General features: G+C 38.7%; 2 protein-coding genes across 2 annotated transcripts in view; both read left to right on the top strand.

Annotated features, from left to right (window-relative positions):
- Positions 1 to 299: 299 nt before the first annotated feature.
- Positions 300 to 24,086, top strand: LOC127363141 (uncharacterized). The gene is made up of 10 exons (XM_051399675.1): positions 300 to 629; positions 11,055 to 11,218; positions 15,120 to 15,211; positions 16,003 to 16,088; positions 17,503 to 17,719; positions 17,914 to 18,029; positions 18,750 to 18,861; positions 20,094 to 20,295; positions 20,745 to 21,083; positions 22,889 to 24,086. Exons 2-10 carry the CDS (start codon positions 11,103 to 11,105, stop codon positions 23,055 to 23,057), a joined length of 1,449 nt encoding a protein of 482 aa, XP_051255635.1. The 5' UTR covers positions 300 to 629; positions 11,055 to 11,102; the 3' UTR covers positions 23,058 to 24,086.
- LOC127363140 (uncharacterized) overlaps positions 10,218 to 24,086 on the top strand; it is a 74,340-nt gene continuing 60,471 nt past the window's right edge. Inside the window, exon 1 of the mRNA XM_051399663.1 lies at positions 10,218 to 10,319. The gene's annotated coding sequence lies outside the window, so the exon portion shown is untranslated. The remainder of the gene's footprint in view (positions 10,320 to 24,086) is intronic.

The raw sequence follows: 24,086 nt of genomic DNA, 5'->3' as shown, positions 1-24,086 counted from the left end.
GGAGTTTTGTGTGGTTGTCTATTTTACTCTAAGCATAATTTACAAAATGACCATCATGCTGGACTAAACTAGTTAAAATAAAACCTCCTTATAAGTCTGACTGAAGTAGGCTAACCTATTTTTTAACTTTCCAGAGAGGAATGTGGAAAATCTACTTTAAAAACACACACTTGATACATGCAGCACACATCCCCCAGCAACAGCTAATGTTGCCAAGATTCCACAGAATCACACACACCCAGTTAAACCACACCTAAATAAACTAAAGCAGGCATGACATACTAAACAACTGTCAGAGAGATGAACATAGAGCAACAAGTCTTATGGGCAGGAAAGCATTTAAATCAATATACATTCATTTAAATTAAAGGATCTATTATGACCTCACTCAGCATGTCACCACACTGTCTTCACCCTGAGAGATGCCATCCTACTACCTATCCTCGAGATCTTATATCAACAAGTCTAATCTTACCATCTATAAAGGCATACAGGTGAACACACCTCTTCATCTTTGTCGTACTTTTGTCACCCGAGGCCATTAGTACACAGAACTTTAGACTCTATCACTACAGTACAGGTGCCTGGTGTCCCTGAGGATTGTGCATGGTTTCCCCTTGGAATATTTGGTAAGTTAAGTGTTGTGTATTGATGAACAGTATGTTTGTTAACCTTTTTTCTCTTATCAGCATAGTGAGGCGGGTATGGTTGCTTCACTTATCCCATAGCTGGCAAGTGCTGCTATTTGAATTGAACTATTTTCCCAAAGTGGAAAGAAATTTGAATCTGATTTGTTGTGTTTTTCCCCGCTGTTGAGTGGGTTTTTTCCTTTTCATTTTTTGTCAAAAGTGCTGGATTTTAGTAAGCTTAAAAAGAAAAAACATAAATGAATAAACAAATAAATAAAAAAGTAAATAAATGGAGAGAGCCTCAGATGGGATGTTGTTAGATATTGTTAATTTATTGGAATAGCTCAGATTGAATTTGTTAAACAGTTAAGTTTTAAGTTTGGTTTAAGTTATAATGTATTGAAAACACCAGATGTTTTTGGTGCTATTTGAGTTGCCCTTATCCACTGTCCTGCTTGTACCATATTTTAATTCTGATATTATGCAATCATATAAAAAAGCGTTTCTACTTCCTGTACTCCATAAGAACAATGACTGTGTTGGGTTTTAGGAGTGTTTTAGAGAAGAAACCAGGCAAAGAACAGTTAGTATCACAATAATTAATATTTTGAGATGGAAAATAGATTTTTACATTTACACACAGATGTTAGATATGAAGGCTTAATAATTGATGTACTAGCTAGCTTTGTTTGTTATAAAGGTGAGACATTGAACCTGGTACAGATTACTTTATGAACTGTTGTCAGTTTCCTGTCAAATGGTATCCATTACACCACCTTGACATTGTCGTCAGTCTAGATTTTGGCCAATGTGCTGATCTTAGTAGATATGTATTTTTTGAATATTGTGTGTATTTGTACATCCAAATGCCGAACATGTTTACAGAAATGCAGATTAGATTAGGTTGGGTGGGCTACGAACCACAAACTGGTTTAGCAGGTCTTTCTTGTATAAAAATATTTTACTGCAAAAGTGGTTTAATTGACGGGAGCCAGTGGAGTTGCTGCAGAACAGGGGTGATGTGGTGGATGGAGGGGGTTCTGGTGATGATCCAAGCTGCAGAGTTCTGAACCAGTTGAAGTTTATGGAGGTATTTGTGAGGTAGACCAAAGAGAAGGGAGTTGTAGTAATCGATGCGGGAGGTGACGAGGCTGTGTACAAGAATGGCAGTGGAGTGGGGAGAAAGGGAGGGGCAGAACCGATGAATATTGCGTAGGTGGAAATATGCAGACCAGGTGATGTTATTTATATGGGATTGGAAAGATAATGTGCTGTCAAGGATGACACCCAGACTCTTAACCCGAGGGGAGGGGGAAACAGAGGAGTGGTCGATGGTGAGGGAGAAACTGTCAGCTTTTGAAAGGGTTGATTTAGTGCCAATGAGAAGAAATTCAGTTTTATCACTGTTTAGTTTGAAGAAAGTTGGAGTTGGATTTGAGTTCAGTGAAGCAGTCAGTGAGGGAGGAAGGTGGGAGAGTGGGATTTGGTTTGCTGGAGAGATAGAGCTGGGTGTCATCCGCGTAGCAGTGAAAATGGATGTTATGTTATATGAGAATAGTGAATAAACCAGAGTCGGCTGCCAGGAGGAGGTTGTTTGTGATTTTGATTAGTGCAGATTCAGTGCTATGGAGGGGGCGGAAACCAGACTGGAATTGTTCGTACAGGTTGTTAAGGGTTAGATGACAATGAATTTGAGAAGCAACGTTTTTTTCAATATTGGAGTGATGGCAGCAATTTTGAAGAGTGCAGGAACAATTCCAGTGGAGAGTGAGGAATGGATGATGGCAGGGATGAGGGGGAGCAGAGAGGGGAGGCAGGCTTTCACCAGAACTGTGGGGAGGGGATCTAACTGACAGGTGGAGGGCTTGGACTTTAGGATGAGGTCTGAGATATCTGAGTCAGAGGGGAGCTGAAAGAAGGAGAATGAGTGAGACGTCAAACAGGGTTCAGGGGAGGTGCTGAGGGAGGAGCTTGGGCCTAGGTGCAGGTAGATCTGATGAATTTTCTGATTGAAAAAGGACATCAGGGAGTTGCAGAAAGCAGTTGAGTACAGGTGGGGTGGGGGTCTGAGAATATTGTTGAGAAGAGAAAACAGTGACTTCGAATTACCTTCATTTGAACAGATTATGCCGGAGTAGTAGTTGAGTTTGGTTTGAGAAATGCAGTCCTTATATTGTAAAATGTGATTTTTGTGCATGTCTTTGTGAACAACAAGACCAGTTTTCTTGTATAATCACTCAAGCTGTCGACCTTTGGCTTTCATCTGCCGTAGTTCGGAAGTGAACCAAGGGGCAGAGGTGGAGAAGGAGACAGACCTGGTTTTAAGAGGAGCGAGAGAATTAAGAATGGTGTTGAGGCCGTTGTTGTAGTGGGAAGCCAAGTTGTCGGGGGTGAATGAATTGTGAGTGTTCAGGAGGCAGCTTATACCAGAAGAAAGTGCATCAGGATTAATTTTCTTAATGTTACAGAATGAGATGACACGTGGGGGCTTTGTTGAGGAGAGAGTGAGTTTGACATTGAACGACAGAAGCAAATGATCAGTTATAGGGAGTTCATCTGCAATACAGTTGGAAGGAATGAGACCAGAATAACAAACTAAATCCAGAATGTGACCCTTTGAGTGAGTGGGAAAGCTCACTGCTGCTGGAAGCCAAAGCTGTCAAAACAGATTAAGCTGATTAGACCTGCCTCCAGTTATTGAATTAATTCCAAGGAGTATCAAGTTAAATTTCTCACATTCATAACAAACCTACGGAGCCCCTAAAGTCCCCAAAAGGAAATATGTTTTATCTTGTGACTTTATAGGCATATGTTTGCTGATTTCTCCACTATATTTGAAACATTGCTGTGTTCACTGCTTTATTTAAGCAGTCAATTTGCTATGTTATTGGTGGGTGAGCTGGTTGATAAGATAGTTGAGAAAGATAGCCTGTTGATGCATCAGTGGGTTCAGCTGCACAACTTGTATCATACAGCAAGAAAACATTTGTTTATATTTTAATAAATGCAAATTATATTTTAATTTTCAACAGACTGGGGGTTTTTTTTGCGGTCGGTCCGAAGAGCTGTCTGGTTCAGGTTGATGTCATAACTATTTTTGGAAAGTAAGCCATCATTGTTTACTGCTATGGACAAGTTGAAACCACCCAGGCAATGAGAGCAGCTCAACTCGCAGTACATCAACTCAGTTTGTTTTTTTGAGCAAGGTACGTTTTATCAGTCTGTTTTCTGGCAATAATTGACACAAGCAGAAACCAGAAAACAAGCCATTTTTTCGTTTTGTCAAAAAAACGAAAATCAAAAGTTCAGCTCGTTTATTCGTTTTTTGGTTCTTACTTAACAAAACAAATTTACCACTCAATATCTTGTTTCCGTCGGTGGGCGGGTCCTCTGATTGGCTAGTGTGCTTCGTTGCCCTGTGCTCTTCAAAATCAAAGTTCTTCCGTTTGATAATGTCAACAAAAATATTACTGTATTATAGACACTAGCAGACACAGAGGACCCCATCACCCACAGTCAAGACTGACACGGCTTCAAATAACAATAATAGTATTCTTAATCATTTGAAAATGAGAACTTATGAAGTTATGATGACTTCAGTGCAGTTGATGTTTAGCCACAAGGTGGCGCAGTTATTACTCTTTGCTCATGGCAGTTGTGACAGTCATTTTAACATGTCAGCAGGCAAGCTTCACTCATTCCAGGATGTATTATGCTTTGTCCTATAGCCTACTTGGAACATGTTTTGAAATGGATCTATAGTAGCCTATAGAAATTTGCTCATAACAGGCCGGCTGGAATACAAAGCAAAGTCTCTCTCAAATGCACATTCATGGAAGTCTTGTATTGTCATCCCAGGACAAAACACAAATAATGCTGTAATGTAATAATATACATCTTTAAATGCACAATAATGTGTCATTCAGAGACTTATTAAATGTTTTTATTGGCTCCCAGAATGCAGGTTCGTTAGTGACTCGCAGTATCTCTAAAAACAGACTGGGAAGTAGAGCCTTCAGTTACTGGGCTCCTTTACTGTTGAACCAGCTCTCTCATGGGTCAGAGAGGCAGACACTCTAACTACATTTAAGTAGAGCCCCACCTCTCACCTTTCGCACCTTGTAGTTCGGCCTTGGCGTCTCGCACTCTCTCTGTGATTCCACAGATTCTCCACAGCTCCATCCCTCTGCACCAACTGCAATTTTTCCCCTGTTAAAAGGGTTTTCCTGGGAGTTTTTACTCAGTGGATGTGAGGGTTTAAGGGAAGAGGATGTTGTTATGATGCTCATGCTATGTAAAGCCCTTTGAGACAAACTGTTTGTAAAAACGGGCTATACAAATAAAATTGCCTTGCCTAACCCGCTTGGACTGTAATTCATATTCATGCTACTAGTTTGATCATTGACTGACTACATGAATAGTTGCACAGAGGAGATTCTTATAGTAGAAGTCTTATAGTCAAACGGTATAGGGTATATAGTAAAAAGTACAGGCTCTGACATGTACTCAAAAGTATTATTAAAAAAAGTATTTCTATTGTGCGATTCACTGCAAAGCAAATAACCACACGATAATTTAACTGGAATCCATTTCATCAGTGTCATTGTTTGAACAAACATTGTTCACTTAAGTTTACCTGCCGAACACAAGATGCATCCTTATGTACTTCACTATAGTCAATCGTAGGCATTTGTATTGCACACTTCAAGTTTACACATCACACTTCTGAACATTAAATCTTGGACCAGGATTGGCTTCTAAACTGTGGTGTCACAAATCATGCTCTTTGGCCCAACTCTTAATCAACTTTTTTAATAGCACATCAGGCAACAATTGTTTCTCACTGTACAGGTGGTGTGTTATTGTGAATGGCACACCCAGGGACTACATATGAAAATAACTAAGCTTCTCTAGCCATGATCTGGTACAAAAAATACTGTGTCCCTGCCAAATAAAATAAAAATGAAACAAATTTGCACACTGTGCAGTCAGTGAAGCTCAACTGAAAAACCCTTCACAATTATGATGTGTGCTCCTCAGATAAAAGTTACTCACCGTTTACACTTACACGACACATACTCGACCCCCCTCTCCAAAATATATGCAGTGTTTCCTCTAGGATTTTCCCCTAACCCTTTTTTAGTCTGTACTTTGTTGCGATATTCTGTGATTTATACTCTATATATTTACCTGTATGATTATTAACTAGAATAGAAATATGTTTACTTGTGCTTAGATTGATTATGCTTACATTGATAAAGGGCTGTTAAGGGAATACTAATAACAGAAATAAAGTAATGAATATTAGAGGTTTGTATGATGTGTTATAGAATTGAAACTTACTAATGAATATGAATAGCAGACACAGTATAAGGGAGAAGAGTGTGGGTAGTTGCAGATATAACATGACATTCTTTGGGCGAGATAGCGGGGAACACAGCCTCCGGGGTCAGCGTCAGGACCTCGTAAAAAAAAAAATGATAGAACACACGTCGGACTCCCTCCAGTCGTAAAAAAATAGGGTGAGATAATACGTCACTGAATGTCAGAAAAGAGGCCGCTTTCTGTTTTAAATGAGTTCCAGGTTGTGGCAACCCCATCAACACCATCCTTGGGGACAAGGTGGCTCAGACTTCGTGAACTGGCAGACCTTGTGCATGTCAGGTTAATCGTAGTTGAACCCAGAGCTCTGTTACTTTTGTACAATATACTGGTGTTAAGAATAAAGCTGATTATTGAGTAAACTAAATCTTCTCCTATTGCTTCATTAAACGAACACGCGAGGAATGAGTTTTTGAAATACAGAGATTCCTCAACAACTTCCAGGGAAAGTATGCTCTACTTACTCACTAATTTCAGGAAAGCATTCTCTACTGGTAGAGTAAGGACACCTCCTGAAGAGTGATCCAACCAACATGTATGAAACCCTCACATTGCTGTTCTTAGCCATGTGGTTTCTGTGTAATTAAATAATAAAAATATTTAATAAGTCTCTGAATGACTCATTATTGTGCATTTAAAGATGTATATTATTACATTACAGCATTATTTGTGTTTTGTCCTGGGATGACAATACAAGACTTCCATGAATGTGCATTTGAGAGAGACTTTGCTTTGTATTCCAGCCGGCCTGTTATGAGCAAATTTCTATAGGCTACTATAGATCCATTTCAAAACATGTTCCAAGTAGGCAATAGGACAAAGCATAATGCATCCTGGAATGAGTGAAGCTTGCCTGCTGACATGTTAAAATGACTGTCACAACTGCCATGAGCAAAGAGCAAAACCATTTGGCTACAGTAGCCTATTCAATATGACACTGTACAGAGCAGACATTATGATTTCCTTGTACAGCACCTTAAAAAACTCACTGTAGCCCATATTCATAGGCACACCCAGCCTCGCTTTCAATATAACACACACTCGCATTCTGTAATCACGTCAGTAAATAATAATATGAAAACAATATAAAATATCTTTCAACAAGAAAAAATAATTTGTTTACTGTAAATGGATAAAGGTCAACAGATGCGCAATGTTCAGCTGTCATGTAATAACTGCGCCACCTTGTGGCTAAACATCAACTGCACTGAAGTCATCATAACTTCATAAGTTCTCATTTTCAAATGATTAAGAATACTATTATTGTTATTTGAAGCCGTGTCAGTCTTGACTGTGGGTGATGGGGTCCTCTGTGTCTGCTAGTGTCTATAATACAGTAATATTTTTGTTGACATTATCAAACGGAAGAACTTTGATTTTGAAGAGCACAGGGCAACGAAGCCACTAAAAGAGGAAAAAAAGGAAAATTTTTTTTTTTAAAAAAAAAAAAAAAAAAAAAAAAGAAATTTTTTTTTTTTTTTTTAAAAAAAAAAAAATAAAAAAAAAAAAAAAAAAAAAAAAAAATAAAAAAAAAAAAAAAAAAAATAATTAAAAAAAAAAAAAAAAAAAAAAAAAAAAGACACAGGTAAGTCTCATTCTTACCGCGTTAATTAATACTTTAAGTCGTGTTTCCAAGTTCAGTTAAATATGAAGCTAAAGTTAAATAGTTTCTGTGCTAACAGAGAGGAACACAATGTTGAGGATTCCAACTAACAGTTACTCCAGGGATATTTCAGACCATTGTTAAGATGTTTCCCACATAAACTGAATATTTTATACAGTGCTTTTACTTTTTAACATTTATTGTAAAGGCTCGTGTGCTTACTGTAAAGCTGTACAGCACGTGACAGAAAACGCACAGGAACTCTAATACTTTTTAATAGTCCTGTAAAATGTCAGGGAGAAATAAGCTTAAAGATTAAACTGAGGTCACAGGACCCCCAGTGCAGCCCGCTACACCCCCATAATGAAACTAAAAGTCTCATATATATTATATATATATATATAATATATATTCAGCTAACTGTTAGACTGCCTGTAATTTGATAAAAGCACTTTTTAAAACCTTCACACTGTCAAAATAAAACTATTCTAGGGGGAAATGCTGCAGCAATATGTGATATGATAAGTGTTTCTCTCTTTTGTGTATATAATATAATAATAAATATCCTTATTAACTCTATTCATCTGTTACTTAGATCATCATGCATTAAAGCTGCATTAGGTAGTCACAATCAGGAGCCTCTGGCTTCTCCTAGTGCTCCTAATGGCATTTGTAAAAATCCAACAGATCTGAACAAAAACACCCATGCAGACAAAATGTATAGCTGTCAGATAAAAAGCATCATTATTTGTGTTACTAATAAAGCAAACACAATCCAGGGAAACGCAGATGAAAATTTGTTCTAAAAAGTAATAATGGCCATTATAAAAAGATATAATATAAAAAGTATTATGAGAATTGTTGCGTTGAACATTTCCCACAAATCCATTTTTAGGACTATATTGCCATTTGAATTCACATTAATAGGAATATGTCTGTGCGTTTTGGTTGCTTGACATTTAACACACCTACCATTAGATTTATAGATTTTCCGTGAATAGGATAGCTTCAAATGGGGGAAAATATATAGCTGCTAGTGGCCTTTTAGAAACAAAGTCGGAAAATCACCAAGCTGGCAACACAGTGTGGCACAACCAAGTCAGGGAAGTAACACACTTAATGTTTTCCTGAATAAATGTAAATTCAATTAAAATAAATAGAAAATAACAAGAGAAAATGCTCAAAAAAAGGCAGACTTATTCGACATATTTTCTATCATATATTACTGGGAACAAATTGGTACTTTTTTACTTCCAGTGTTGCATGCATGGTTATGCCCTAGGTTGTAGTCCAGTACCTCATTCATGGTGGAGAAATCACATTCACAGTTCAAAGATGAATCAAGTCCCTTTATTACTTGCAGCATGGAGAGAAGACCGCAGCATGAATGTTCGCTCCCAGACTTTCAGAATGATCTACCGTATATACCATCCAGTATCTTCAAGATCACCTGGATACGTCCTAACAGTATCACTTGTAACTCACATGTGAACATCCTTAACACAATGGTGACTTATTAACAGATTCTTAGCAGACTTTTCCCTACCATAAAAAAAATACTTAACCGAACTTAATACATGATAGCAAATACTAGTGCTGATACCGTGCTAAAAAAAGGTTAGACATATAGACATCAATCTATATAGATAAAGATAAGTCAGTAGTGTTGTACTAGGAGAAACTGCAGTGACAGTTAAGTTTCCACAGTTCAGCCCCCTCTTAGTTTGTTGAAGTTTTCATGCGAGGCAGCCTGATTTTAATTGATTTAAATTCAATTCTAAAAATGTTTCTCAAGAGTCATTGAGGTTTCCCTCATTAACAATAATGTTAAGAAACAGAGAAATATGCTAAAAACAATTTTGTTCAAACAAATGGTGAAAGGATTTGAGATCATCGTCTTAAATTTAGAGAGTCAATCTTGGGAATGGGTTGTAGATAATTCCATGCGACTGGTGCACAAAGGCTAAAGGCAGAAGTTCAGAATGAACCCGTGGGACTTTTATTGCTCTATTTATTGAGAGTTTAACAGTAATCTCTTTATCAGGACTGTGCCGGTGAGGTTGTCCTGGCAACAGAAGGAAACAACAACGCAACTTTAAATATCTTCATATGTACACAGGGTTGTCCACATATCTTTATTTAAATACTGAAGCCTAAACGTCACTGTAGCAGTATGCTATAGTCAACCTATAAATTTGCTTAAGGTTGAGTTCCTAATCTCTCTTAAACTATTTAAGGGAGACTGTTACAACCTCAGATGTAAAATCCAGGGGTGAGACAATTAATAAATAACCCAGGATAAAAGAAAGATGGAAAAACAGAATTATATGTACCAACCAAACTATTTATTAAACGTCTTAATCGCAAATGAAAAGTTCAAATTTCCAACAAAAATCTACTTCCTTAAAATAGAAAGTGAAAATAACTCTATTTTAACAATAAACATGAATTAAGCAAACAAACATTAATGTCACCCTTCCTCCACTGAGAGAGTACTGGAATAACACACACTGTTTTGCGGTTTGGTCCACTGGCCTCGTCTGCTTCTGTTGTCCTTGTTTTAAGGCCGTTTGGACTGATTGATGAACTATTGCAGGTGCCTGACCAGTCGGAGGGAAGGGCAGTACCTGGAACAGGGCACACAGAACAGGGCAGAGAACCACACTATACTCGAAACAGAGACTAAACACCATTCCTGTGTAATGGTATCAATAGTGCACCATATGTGCATAATGTTGACTGTGTGTTCTTTCAATAGAATTGAATTTAAGATAATGTTAATCTGACACTGAGTGAAATGTTCTATCCATAAAGGACTTGTTGCACCATCACCATCATTTACTAGAGTGAAGCAGGGGAAACTGTGGCGTGCACCACTTCCTATCAAAAAATATTCCCTTTGTGGCCTTAGGTGTTTTTTGTCTCTCTGACTTTAGTCAGATTTATTTTTATTATTTACATTTTTATTGCATTTGTTTCTTGTCTACATCGTGTCATTGGTGTGACTTCACAAAAACAACAAAATCTCTAGCTGAAATTAATACTTTGGATTCTACAATTTTTCAATGAACTTTAGAGGTGTCTAGAACATGTAAGAGTGAATCTGTAGCAACACATTTTCAAAGTGAATTGACAATACTGAATCACCATTATCACCATGCTACCTACCCTAACCCTATGCATGGGTGGGTTGTTTACTAGTCATATATGGTTAAATTTGGTAGGCACTGACTGCTGTTTTGCTATGCACTGTATTTGTTGGTTTGTTCTGTCCTTCACCTTCCTATTGTTTGATAAAATGAACACTGCAGTCCACTGCAGTTCTTACAGGGTTTATGATTTTAGAAAGGATACATGCACTTACTGAGGGTGTGTGAGCAGCAGCAGCTGAAACATCTGAGGGAAATGTTACGAATCACTCATTTCTTCTGCTTGTCCAGGTTTCTCCGTAGACGTGTGCGAGCAGAAAGGAGTGGAACTGAGGCAACATGTGTGCCATGTGCAGCAATCATCAGCAGCCGTTTCAGCTAAAGACTTTCAGACAGTTTATGTACTGCAGTACTGTCATCACCATCCTCTCTCTCATGCTGCTCTATACCTACAAGTGGGTGAAATTACTATTCTGACCTACCGTAGAAACTGTTGACAGTACAGGTTTTAATATGCAGAGCAGTTCAATTCACTACAATGTAAATTTGGTTTTAAACAGAGAACAGGCATTAATTCTGATGTTATTCATTAATTTTCATTAGATGTGATGATGGTCTTTAGTGGAACCAAAATTTGTCAGTTGATCGATGATCGTCTTTTGACCAGTTTTAATACATTCAAATGATTATATGGGGACACATGTCCACCAGAAGAGGAGGCGTTACCCATGACCACTGAGAAAGATCTGCTACATAAATATGATAAAAAACATTTTAGGGCAGTGTCCCTGATGCCAACCCACATGCAGAACAATCATAGCCGTCAGCTGTAAGTAGAAGGTTGTTACTTACTTTGATAGGAGCAGATTCAGTGCTATGACACAATAATGGCTTTGTGCTCTGACACATATAAACTAGTATCACAAATATCAATGTTATCAAGAGTAAAACCGGGGGACAGGGCAATATCTAGGGTGTATCCCTTTACACGTGTGGGGCCCTCCAATGCCTGAGTGAAATTAAAGACTGCAAAATGTCTATAAAATCCGACAGGGCTATGGGATATAGAGCTGACATGCTTGGCATGGTAATGCTTGGGAAACCATCAATTCAGGCTAAAAGCAATGAAGTTGATTCCCGATCAGTATTCCTGTTCCTTCCCTGTCTGGATGCAACCAAAGGGAGTCAAAATGACTAATAAAACCAATTCCAGTGGCAGTAGTAACATTTTTCTTCCATATGTGTAGACCAAAAAGACGGCTAAAATGCTCAGAGCTCCTGGTCAAAGTGGGAGTGACCAGACAGGACACAACTCCTCCCCAGGCTTAGGTCAGAGGCTCAAGTTCGTCATGACGTCATTTGTGCCAGCGTGCACTATCACAGTGTTGACAGAGGAATGGATGTCAACAAGAGCTTGAGTCAGTTCAATAAAATCATGTCTTCCCCCCAGAAAGACGTATGTATGTAATTGCACCAGGTAGCTTTATGAATCAGATGATAGAGTCTCCAACAATTAAAATCTAAGGTTGATTGGGGTTTCATTTGTAAATCGGAAGCTTTGATCTCAGTTTCTGGCCAATCATTAGAGATCTAACTGAGTGCAGGTAAGTTGACTCATTAATTAATGAGAAGCTTGTGTGGGGGAAGACACAGCAACAGTAACAGGTGGCTGTGGTAGGAGAGAGGGAGAGGAGACCACTGGAGCTGAGACTGAGTGGAGCAGGTTGTCAGACTGAAGGAGTAACAGTTTGAACGTTTGTGCCCAGGTGGGCCTGATGTTCAGGTTGGTGAGCCTGTGGATGAGGTCAGGGTGGCAAGTTTAGATTAGATTAGATTCAACTTTATTGTCATTGCACAAAGTACTGCTTTTTGCACTTCTGGTCAGATGCCTAACTGCATTTCGTTGTCTTTGTACTTGTAAAGTGCAGAGTAATGTACATATGTACAGGGATATAAAGAAAAGTATAGATATATATATGAATATGCTAGCAAGATATATACAGTATGGACAGCATTAACAGAATGAATGGAGTGAAGTGAATAGAATACAAGCTGTATATACAGCAGGTAAAATAAGTATTGAACATGTCACCATTATTCTCAGTAAATATATTTCTAAAGATGCTATTGACATGAAATTTTCACCAGATGTCGGTAACAACCCATGCAGTCCACACATGCAAAATCAAACCATAGATGTCCATAAATGAAGTTATGTGTAATAATGTGAAATGACGCAGGGAAAAAGTATTGAACACATGGCGAAAAGGAGACGCAAAAAGGCATGGAAAGCCATGACACCAGCTGAAATCTATCAGTTATTAGAGAACAATCCTGCCACTTGTCAGTGCAAATTAATATCAGCTGATTCAGTCCCAACTGATGGCATATAAAAAGGTGTATCATCACCAAGGTGTCACACAAGAAACATCTCCTGATGGGTAAAACCAAAGTGCTCTCTCAAGACCTTCGCAAACCTTATTGTTGCAAAACATACTGATGGCATTGGTTACAGAAGGATTTCTAAACTTCTGAATGTTCCACTGAGCACTGTTGGGGCCATAATCCAGAAGTGGAAAGAACATAATTTCACCATAAACTGGCCATGACTAGGTGCTCCTTGCAAGATTTCTGACAGAGGAGTGATAAGAATTATCAGAAGAGTTGTCCAAGAGCCAAGGACCACTTGTGGAGAGCTTCAGGAAGACCTGGAATTAGCAGTACAATTGTTTCAAAGAAAACAATAAGTAATGCACTCAACCGCCATGGCCTGTATGCACACCCACCGCGCAAGACTCCATTGCTGAAGAAAAAGAATGTTGAAGCGCATTTAAAGTTTGCTGCACAACATTTAGACAAGCCTGTGAAATACTGGGAGAATATAGTCTGGTCAGATGAGACCAAAATTCAACTCTTTGGATGCCATAATACACAGCATGTTTGGAGGTCAAATGGCACTGCACATCAACCCAAAAACACCATACCAACAGTGAAGTTTGGAGGTGGGAACATGGTGTGGGGCTGTTTTTCAGCATACGACACTGGCAAACTTCATATAATTGAAGGAAGGATGAATGGAAAAATGTACCGCGACATTCTTGAAAAAAATCTGCTGCCATCTACCAGGATGATGAAGATGAAACGAGGGAGGACATTTGAGCAAGACAATGATCCCAAACACACAGCCAAGGAAACTCTCAATTGGTTTCAGAGAAAGAAAATAAAGCTGCAAGAATGGCCCAGCCAATCACCTGACTTGAATCCAATAGAAAATCTATGGAAAGAACTAAAGAGAGAAAGAGAGAGTTCATAGAAGAGTCCCATGGAAACTTGAAGATTTGAAGACTGTTTGTGCGGAAGCATGGGCCAAAATCACACCTGATCAATGCATGCGACTAGTTTCTCCATACAAGAGGCGTCTTGAAGCTGTCATTACCAACAAAGGCTTTTATACAAAGTATTAAATAAATTTCAGTAAGCGTGTTCAATACTTTTTCCCTGTGTCATTCCATTTTATTACATATAACTTTAATTTCTGAAATTATTTATTCTGGTTTCTTTGCATGTGTGGATTGCATGGGTTGTTACCAACATCTGGTGAAAATTTCATGACAATAGCACCTTGAGAAATATAGTTACTGAGAAAAATGGTGACGTGTTCAATACTTATTTTACCAGCTGTATATACAGCTTGTAAAGCAGCAGCAACAGTCGCAATTGCAAAAAGTAAAATTATGGTGTAATTATATAGTGTGGGTTAATTAAGTTAGGATATGTACAGTATGAACAGTATTAGCAGTATTTATATAGTGCAGATGTAAGTACAAGTATTAAATTGGTTGACATTATATACAGACAGTGGAATGCCATCACCGCCTATACCGAGGGGGTAGTAGAGGGGAAGAGAGTGCAACCCTAAACTAAGGATGCCCAGGAGGCTGGACACGGTGAATTGACTTCAATGGGAGAAGCTGCTCCATTGGAGGCCGAGGGCTGCTGGCTGCACACAGGCTCGAGACATGTCAGCCGTTTTTTTTTAAACGATGGAAACACACATTGATTTGCATTATCTTTGCGGATTTTATGGAAGTTTGTTTTACATCTACACCACATGAAAACCAATGAAATATCACACTATTTACTGCTTTGGACAAGAGAATGTTACTTCGGGCACGAGACATCTTTGTCACTGTAAACATGTATTGAATTCGCAGAAATGATTGATTATGATTTTGTTTCTAAATATGCTGAGTTGAATGCTCTCTTACCTTTTGAATTGTTCTTGGAACTTCAGTTCAAAATTCCTTGTCAAGTAAAATGTTGACATCAGCTAAATGATTTGCTGTGGATGGACAGGGTCGACAAGATCAAGTTCTACAAAGCAACCAGTGAGCCTCAGATCTTTGTGCAACCCACAGTGCCTCAACAATGTGGTCAAGGACAAATAGGTAAACTAATTGTTTTCTGAACGCTGCTTTTTAAGAAATGTAGAACAACATCTGTCCCAAAGAAATATTTCCTCTTCCTGTTCTTCTCAGCTGCTGTTTATTATTTAAATATCCTATTTCCTGTTCCTGAACTCCTCGTGATCATTCTTGATTCACCTTAATGCTATTATTGTCTTTCACTATTTCCATTTATTGAATCTACATTTCCTACTATATATTTACTTTTTTCACATTACACCCATCAGTACATTTCAAAATGAAATGAATGTTATGTGTTAATGTGTCTATTCCAATGTTTATCTTAATGTAGGATGTACAATGTACGGAAGCCCTGGGCCATATATTCATACATTTTATTTACTCCGTTTTTCCATGATAACGAGCTAATTTTCTCGAGATCTCGAGATAACGAAACTTTGTTTTCCCAAGCCAGCCGTTACTCCGATCTCTGTGGTCAAATCAGACGCACTTAAATTTTTTCATTCCATGGTTATACTCCCTTCTTTCAAAAAAAAAAGAAGTAGTCACACAACTGCAACTGGCAGGGTGGATGGATTTATAACAGGAAATTATTTTTCTTCCTTTCTGTCTCTCTGCGATAATGTTTTCACCAAGTTCATTTCTGAGATATAAGAAGTGTGTTTCCTACCTGTCTGATTGTCTGACTGTTCATGTGTCTTGCCCCATCTGATTTGCAGAGAAATAGGCAACTTAGTATCTTTTGTGGAAAGACAGACATTAATGTTAAGCACTTATGCACCAACTCGGTCTAACATTTTTCACTCATGCAGTTCCTCAGGGACAAAAGGTGGCAGTCAACAGGACAAAAACGCTGCTCATATCAGCTTATCAGGAGCACCGTACAGGCAGAAAGGAGGTCAGTGAAAAAAGCAGGGCACCAACTCCGCCAAGTTTCACTCCCTGTTCCTGTGCTCAGTGAATGCAACATAAGGCTACGTCATGATGACCAAATACCTTCAGAACTAATGGCATTCCCATCAGCCTCAACTGTATTTTGTGGTTATTGCTAATTAGGAAATTAGAATGCTAATACACTGAACAACAAATAAAAAATAATACTAATACTAATACCTGTTTAACGTGTTAGCATGCTGATGTTGTCATTTAACTCAAAACACTCACAGAGCCGCTAGCATGACTGTAGCCTCTTAGTCTTATCTTCTACACCTACAAAACCACACTAAATCCAGAAGCCCCATGGATCCATTGGCACTAAACCCCAGCAGTCACTGTATTTCACCGCAGTTTCCCTATGTTGTAGTGGAAGTAGTGAGTCATTTATGTAGTAAGACAAAAAGTAAGCCACCTGAAGTTGAGATGGTGGCAATGTGTTGCACATCTGACTTTTTGCAGCAGAGGTTGAATCCTGTCAGACTTTCAATTAATATTAATCTCTTTATGAACTATGATAATTTTTTAACCTTAACCAAGAATTATAGTTGACAGAAGTCAGTGCTGTGTGCAGGTCAGAGGTCTGTAGCGTTTATTTGATTAATATAATAGTTACAATAATCATATTTTCAATATAAACTTTATTTCACTAGTACAATAATTTGACTAATCGTCTTCCAGAGAAGGTTAATATAGTTCATTTGACAATAATACTACTGATACTGAAGATGCAGGGCATAGATCTGTGCTTTCTACTTAATTCATGTAATAATAACAATAATGATATTATTAATAGGGATATTCCAAATCAACTTTTGTTGGCCCCCAATCTGATTAATATTGAGTATCTGCTGATCCAAATCCGATACTTTTCAAAAATAATAAAGTTACACAGTGCTTTAACCCTAACTTTACCAAGATTCATCTGCCATAAGCACAATCTTTTCTTAACCTCAAGTAGTTTTCATGTGCAGATATTGTAAAAAGCAAAAACGCTGACATTGAACGTAATCCCAGATTCTGAGGAAGCATCCAATATTGATGTGTTTGTCTGGCAATAGGCTTGTTTTTCTCTAAAGATTGTTTTTAAAAAAAATAAAACTCACCAAAAACATCTTTGTCAGACTTTCTACAGTTCCAACAATGCCCCACTCTGGTTTGTTCGAAATAAATCCTTAATTCACAGATAAAAACTGCAGTTTCAGTTGCTGTACTCTGCTATAATATATTATACTCATACTCGTATGTAACCTTTAAAGTGTAACAAAATAAAACAATGAAATAGGTAAAAGAAAAACAACTATTTAAAAAAAGATTTTAAGTTTACCTACTCCCCTTAACCTTGTAATAACATCCTTAATTTTGTCTTCTGGTGTCAGGTTCGTGTTATTGCAGTGGTGCTGAGGAGTGAGACAGTAGCCTATCGCTGCCTCCTCTGTTGTCATGACCAACTGTACATCTCTGAAGGTGTCAGCAACATCCACGCTGATCACTTTGGTTTTGCATATGGGACAGCAGACATCATGTGTCCTCTCCCCTCAGGCTGTGAGACTCCATCTTATATCACCGTGACCTCTGCTGCAGCAGACTCTGAAGGTAGTCACCCAATGTTTTAAGTAAATTTCACTCTCTGTAGTGTTTGATCCATAGACGTCAACAGACATTTGATATCTTTGCTGGTGATGACCTTATTCAGGTGTTTTTTTAAACTTTAAACTTGTTCTTCAAGAGTACAGTGCAGAAATGTGATTGTCAAAATGTATCTGTGGTTCTTTTCTGTGGTCACTTAGATAAACCTGACAAAGAGTTTTTGGAAGTGAATAACCAGAAGGCCATAAATGACTCCTTTCCTTACAATTTCACCGTCTGCCTCTCCACCATGTTTGATTTCACCAACGTGCTGCAGGTAACATCTCACACACATTCACAGTTTATAAATACTGGACAGAGCTTCCAATTCTTTGAAGTGAAGCCAACACAAAGTGTCTTAAACATGCATTCTTTCTAACGGCCAACAGGTGGCAGCTCCATCGGCTCCATAATATTGAGTCTTATGGAGAAATGAGCCTACTTCTCACTTGATTTAGTGCTTAGTAAACAGTTTCCTAATGAGTTTATGGTCTCAGGCTCTAGTTTCAAGTCTTCTTCCATACAGCATGCTGTTCATTTAGTAAATTATGGTCCCATTTAGAGTAAAATAGAATAAAGTCGGGTATGATTTAGGGCATGGTTAACCTTGTGACTGACCAATCATTCTCAGTGAATTCATCCAGCACAATGCACTAACCTCAGATCAAACAGGTAGTGCTGATCAAATATGAATCAAGATTCTGTCACTGCATTGCTTATTTCTCTCCTGAAATCTTTTCAGAAACATATTTCCGTTTACTGTTTATTTGTAATATGAGAACTTGTGTGACCAGGCAAGCTGTCATTGTTTCCTGCTATTCCTAGCACCTTTCCATCACACTTTACATTACAGTTAACCCAGAGAATATTTTCTCTAATGCTTCTTACCACTGTTTGCCCTTAATAATGGAGAGACACAGACTTTTTTGACTGTCAGGCATTTTAGTGCTTACATGCCCCTGGAGTGTGTCAACTAAACACTTGTGTTGTATTGTAGCTGGTCCAGGGTTTGGAAATGCTGCAGTTACTGGGGGTGAACAGAGTTGTCATCTATAAGACCAGCAACAGCCCTGAAATAAAGCACGTACTGGACTACTACACACAAAAAGGTGGAGTATGGTGGAGGTGGAATATTCTGTGTGTGTGATTGCACTAGCAGCCACAGTAATTCAATTCAGTTCAATTCAGTTTTATTTGTATAGCACCAATTCATAACAGAAGTTATCTCAGGACACTTTTCAAATAGAGCAGGTCTAGACCGAACTCTTTATATCATGATTTACAGAGACCCAACAGTACCACCATGAGCAAGACCTTGGCGACGGCAGCAGAAACCTAGGACAGATCCTCTTGCTCTAGGTGTGTGGTCGTCTGTCTCGACCAGTTGGGGTGAGAGAGAGAGAGAGAGAGAGAGAGAGAGAGAGAGAGAGAGAGAGAGAGAGAGAGAGAGAGAGAGAGAGAGAGAGAGAGAGAGAGAGAGAGAGAGAGAGAGAGAGAGAGAGAGAGAGAGAGAGAGAGAGAGAGCAATCTAGCAATCTAGCAGGACCATGGCAGGAGGCTCCACCAGGATCCATGAGAACCTGCGAGACGAGAAAGCACAAGAACTCTGGGGAAGAAGTGAAGTTAGTAACATGCATTAATGGAACATGAATGAGTGCAGAAAGGGGGTGGAAGAGAGGAGCTCAGTGCATCATGGGAAATCCCCCCATAGTCTAGGCCTATAGCAGCATAACTAAGGGATGGTTCAGGACTCACCTGATCCAGCCCTAACTATAAGCTTTATCAAAGAGGAATGTCTTAAGCCTACTCTTGAATGTGGTGAGGGTGTCTGCCTCCAGAACCACAACTGGAAGCTGGTTCCACAGGAGAGGAGCTTGGTAACTGAAGGCTCTGGCTCCTGTTCTACTTTTAGAGACTATAGGAACCACAAGTAGCCCAGCATTCAGAGAACGTAGTGTTATAGAGGGGTAATAGGGTACTATGAGTAGTGGTATTTTCTCCATCCATCCATTTTGAACAGTGTGTACAGACCTTTCCCCTGCATTGACTTCCTCCCATCTGCTCTCCTTGAGTAAATTCATGGGGAAAAAAGTATTCTTTCCCGAATTTCGAAGTTCGCTTCTTTACCCTTGGAAAGACACTGATCCCAATATCAACATGACTTAGGAAACAATGTATTCCCTGACAGAACTATGCTATCCAGTAACAAACAATTTAATTCTAATTACAGGCAATTTAATTCTTGCACATGAATGGCGGACTCCCCCACTAACAATTAAAACCGCCATATAATTACTATTTTATTACTTATTATAATCGATTTTTTCCAATGTCTCCTCAGGTTTAGTAGAGGTGATTCCTTGGTCTATGTCCAGATTTCTGAATGTATCTCGAGGCTGGCTGCCTGAACACGGTCCAGGTGACCTCCACTACTTCGGCCAGATTCCTGCTCTCAGTGACTTTATTTACAGATACATGTACCAGTCCAGATATGTGGCCCTGCAGGATATAGATGAGCTCATACTGCCCCAGTCAGTCAACAGGTAGCACTATCTTTATGAAATGAGGCAAATGCCTGGTATCAGATTAAGTTCCTTATCAAGTTGTTACAGTACACTGACAGTAGGAAATACAGTTTCAGATCAGTGTATTTATTACCCGTTTGTACACAATTAGTACCAGGGTGTGTTTAAAATGGTTCATATATTTTATCACTACTTGAGACCCAGTATATCTTTGTGAATTACCTTAGGATAATTTATAATATTTAAACAGCAGTTATTGATACTTTATATATCATATATATATATATTGTATATTTTATTGTCTATCTTTTTTTTAAAATCTTTTTAGCATCAGTAAATGTCTTGTCTGGTGTGAAATTGAATGACATTTTAGTGTTAGGAATATGTCTTGTCTGTTGTGCCTGTGCACTTCTTATTGTGTTTTTTTACCAATGTATTTTTTTTGTTTTAAATTATTCTCTTACCAGTTGGTCGGAGCTGTTGCCTCTGCTGGAAAAGAAATATGGGGCTGACAAGTGTTACATGTTTGAGAATAACGTGTTCCCCAACACCATCACTCTGCCTCCTCCCACCTCCGAAACTCTGCCCCCGCAGAGCCGCTGCTGCCCCGGCTGGCAGAATGTATCCGGGGTGAACATTCTGGCTCACCTGTACCAGGAACCCATCATTAAAGAGACTCATTACAGCAACTTCAAGATAATTGTCAACCCCCGAGCTGTGTTCATCCCAACCGTCCACGGGCTGCTGCACTCACTGAACGGCTGCTCCTGGGTTGACAGGAATATAGCACGGATGTACCACACCAGGTAGACTGATGCTTGTGTACTCACTAATCAGAACTCCTCCACATCATTTGTTCAGGTTGCTGCAAGAAAGACAATCGATAAAACTTATCTTCTCCCTAAAATGTGTTTATCAAATAGACCCACCACTTTCGAGTCATTTAGCTAGTGTTTTCACAGTGTGCTTCTCTCATTACTGCATATGCCTTTAATTAGGGACCCTGCAAATAACAGGAAGAGAAAATGCAAAATAGGATTTACACCACCATAACAAGTAACCAGAGAGATGCAGCCTACTAGTTATACATTAATAAATAAACTTTTAGATGCAGTCATTATTAAGTGAACACATGATTTTTTTGTATCAAATAAACAGAGGAAGGGAAGTTTTTGTCAAACATGAATTTTAACTTTCTGCAGTAATCGGATTCCTTAAACATTGTGAATATGGTAAATGGACTGTACTTGTAGCGCAACTAGATGCCACATTCGCCTTTTCACACACATTCACACAGTGATGGCAAAGCCCATCGAACAGACACTAACTCATTCACATTCACACCGATCACACAGCATCTGGGGTAATTTGGGGTTCAGTATCTTGCTCAAGGATAGTTCAGGACGACCCGCTCTACTAAAACGCTTAATTTCTTACAGGAAATCATTGAAACAAGAGTGCCAATCTTTTGAGTTAATAGTTAACAATATAATGTCCCTTATACTACCAGTAGGCAATATGAGGAGGGATGCTATCATGTTAGCTAAATGACAGAAATCCTGCCTTCCTTTGGTCCTTTATCTGATGGAGGTTTGTGCAAGTATGGCCACGACCATGGCTCAGAAATATCAGTAGCCTAACAATAAAATTCCACCGGGCTTGGCTTTGTGACACCGTGAATCTGCACGTCATCATATCCCACGAGAGTGTTTCAGAAGCAGAGCATCTTGCCTGCCCAATGTTGTTGACTTGTGTATTTTGTCTTTTCTTTTCTTGATATTAGTGCTTCTACCAAGACTGAATTCTGGTCTGGTGCCACAGGTCTTGAGGTTATGTTGATGTTGTGTGAAAGTCAATTTATTTTGAAAATTGACCGGATTCTCTATGTTGTTTCTGTGCCTGACTTTCTGCCAATGTGATCTGCTCTATGCTGCTTTACGCAACTGGGTAGTGGCATCCATCAAAAGTAGACCAGTGTATTCTCCATGAACACTGTATAGAATGGGAGCAATCCGCTCTGCCGGCCACAGTGCAGCCAGAAAGTGTTGCAAACGCACCCAGTGGATTTTGACCACAACTGTGCTGTGTGTTGATAAATCCATGCCGCTGTCCGTGGTGCTGAAGTTGCAGCAGATAGATTTGTAATTGTGCCACCCTTCTTTCAGTTTCCTCTTGGATCAAATATTATGACAGATAATATTCTCTGTACTATATACTTATTCATCTGAGAAAGCTAACACAGGTTAATCACTGGTTGTCACCATCAGCAGAAACTAAACCATAGGATTACACAGAATTGCAGTATATGAATAGAGAATAAAGTTGAGTTTCCTTTTTTATCCACTTCAGGAAGAAAAATCCTCCGACTGAACCAAACATTCTGTTGCATTCACCACTAAACTGAAAACTACAGATTATACTTTATTACAATCTGATAAAAACAGTTTAAATCAGTTCTCTTTTAGATTTGTGATCTTGGATTAAAGTGGCGTGTAGTATTCAATACAGCTGAGTGTCGCCTCAAATTTACTAAAACCAACAGTTACTCTCCAACTCTTTCCAAACAGCTACGTTTGTGCATCACATCTCTTTCCTCTTTCTGTCTGTGCAGAGCTCCAAAACAACCCAATCTGACACCAGACCAGCTGATTTATGATGGCCGACTGCTGAGCTACAGTGCCCAGCTCACATCGACTGTCAATACTGTGCTCATGGAGAGTGGACTTCTACCAGAGGATTGTGTGTGTGTGTGTGTGCTAGAACAAGAAGCCAAGTTGTAACAGGAATATGCAGACATCTTTTTTAACGTCTTTTAAATAAATATATGTTTTAAGGATATTTGCCTTTATTGACAGGACAGCTCAGGATAGACAGGAAAGGGGGAGAGAAAGAGAGGAGATGACATGCAGCAAACAGCCACAGGTTGGACTCAAACCCCAGCTCTACCAGGGGAGCTACAAGGACGCTGCTGCAAAGGTGTTTAAAGACACATATAATTGAATTGACACTGCTAAAGTGTGAAACCGGTGAAATGCATCGTTTCCTGACTAAAATGACTGAGTTTGAATATTGTTGGAAACATTTGGGATAATGGAAGTACACAACTCAACATAATATATAACATAGGTTGCACATCAATGAGCCACACTAGTTTATTTTGACTCAATCACACATACACTGTCCTGCTGTACAAATACTCACAAAAAATAGTCCCCAATGAGTGCATTACAAATTTCTTCCCCTTTGAGTTCAAAGAGCTGCATTTCCTGTTTGTATCATTATTTCCTTGTTTGGGTTATTTTTTCCATACTGTATAATTCATTTTCTTTTGTGATTGATTTATGATTAATTTAATTTACTTTTTAGAGTTGAGCCTTGATATGAAGGACAATCACAGTTCTGTATCAGTTACTGTTCAGTAAATGAATGAATCTGTTGAGGAGCAGGTCTTCTAATGTTTGCAGACAATAAAACACCTCTGGCAGCTTCAGTTGACAGAATATTTTGTATCTATGCTAGCACTGTTCAGATAAAAACAATGGTACATTAGAATTGCACCAACTTACCAAGAGAAGGCTACATTAACTAAATATAGATGACAAGCCATTGCACTGATGTTCACTGTCGTATATGTTTCTGTGGAATACCTTAAAATGTGAGAAACGTGAAGAAACTGTTCACAAAAGACAGAAGGAAATATTAACTTGAAACTGTTGCTGCCTTTTTACACATTTGTTCATTAAGTTATTGTGTAATGTCATTGTCTGAAGAAAATCCTACTGTATTTTTAATAAAGGTTTGGGACTGGA

This window comes from Dicentrarchus labrax, unplaced genomic scaffold (assembly GCF_905237075.1).
Source record: "Dicentrarchus labrax unplaced genomic scaffold, dlabrax2021, whole genome shotgun sequence".
Lineage (NCBI taxonomy): Eukaryota > Metazoa > Chordata > Actinopteri > Moronidae > Dicentrarchus > Dicentrarchus labrax.
The sequence above is the reverse complement of the archived record's forward strand: the minus strand, read 5'-3'. Positions and strand labels throughout refer to the sequence as shown.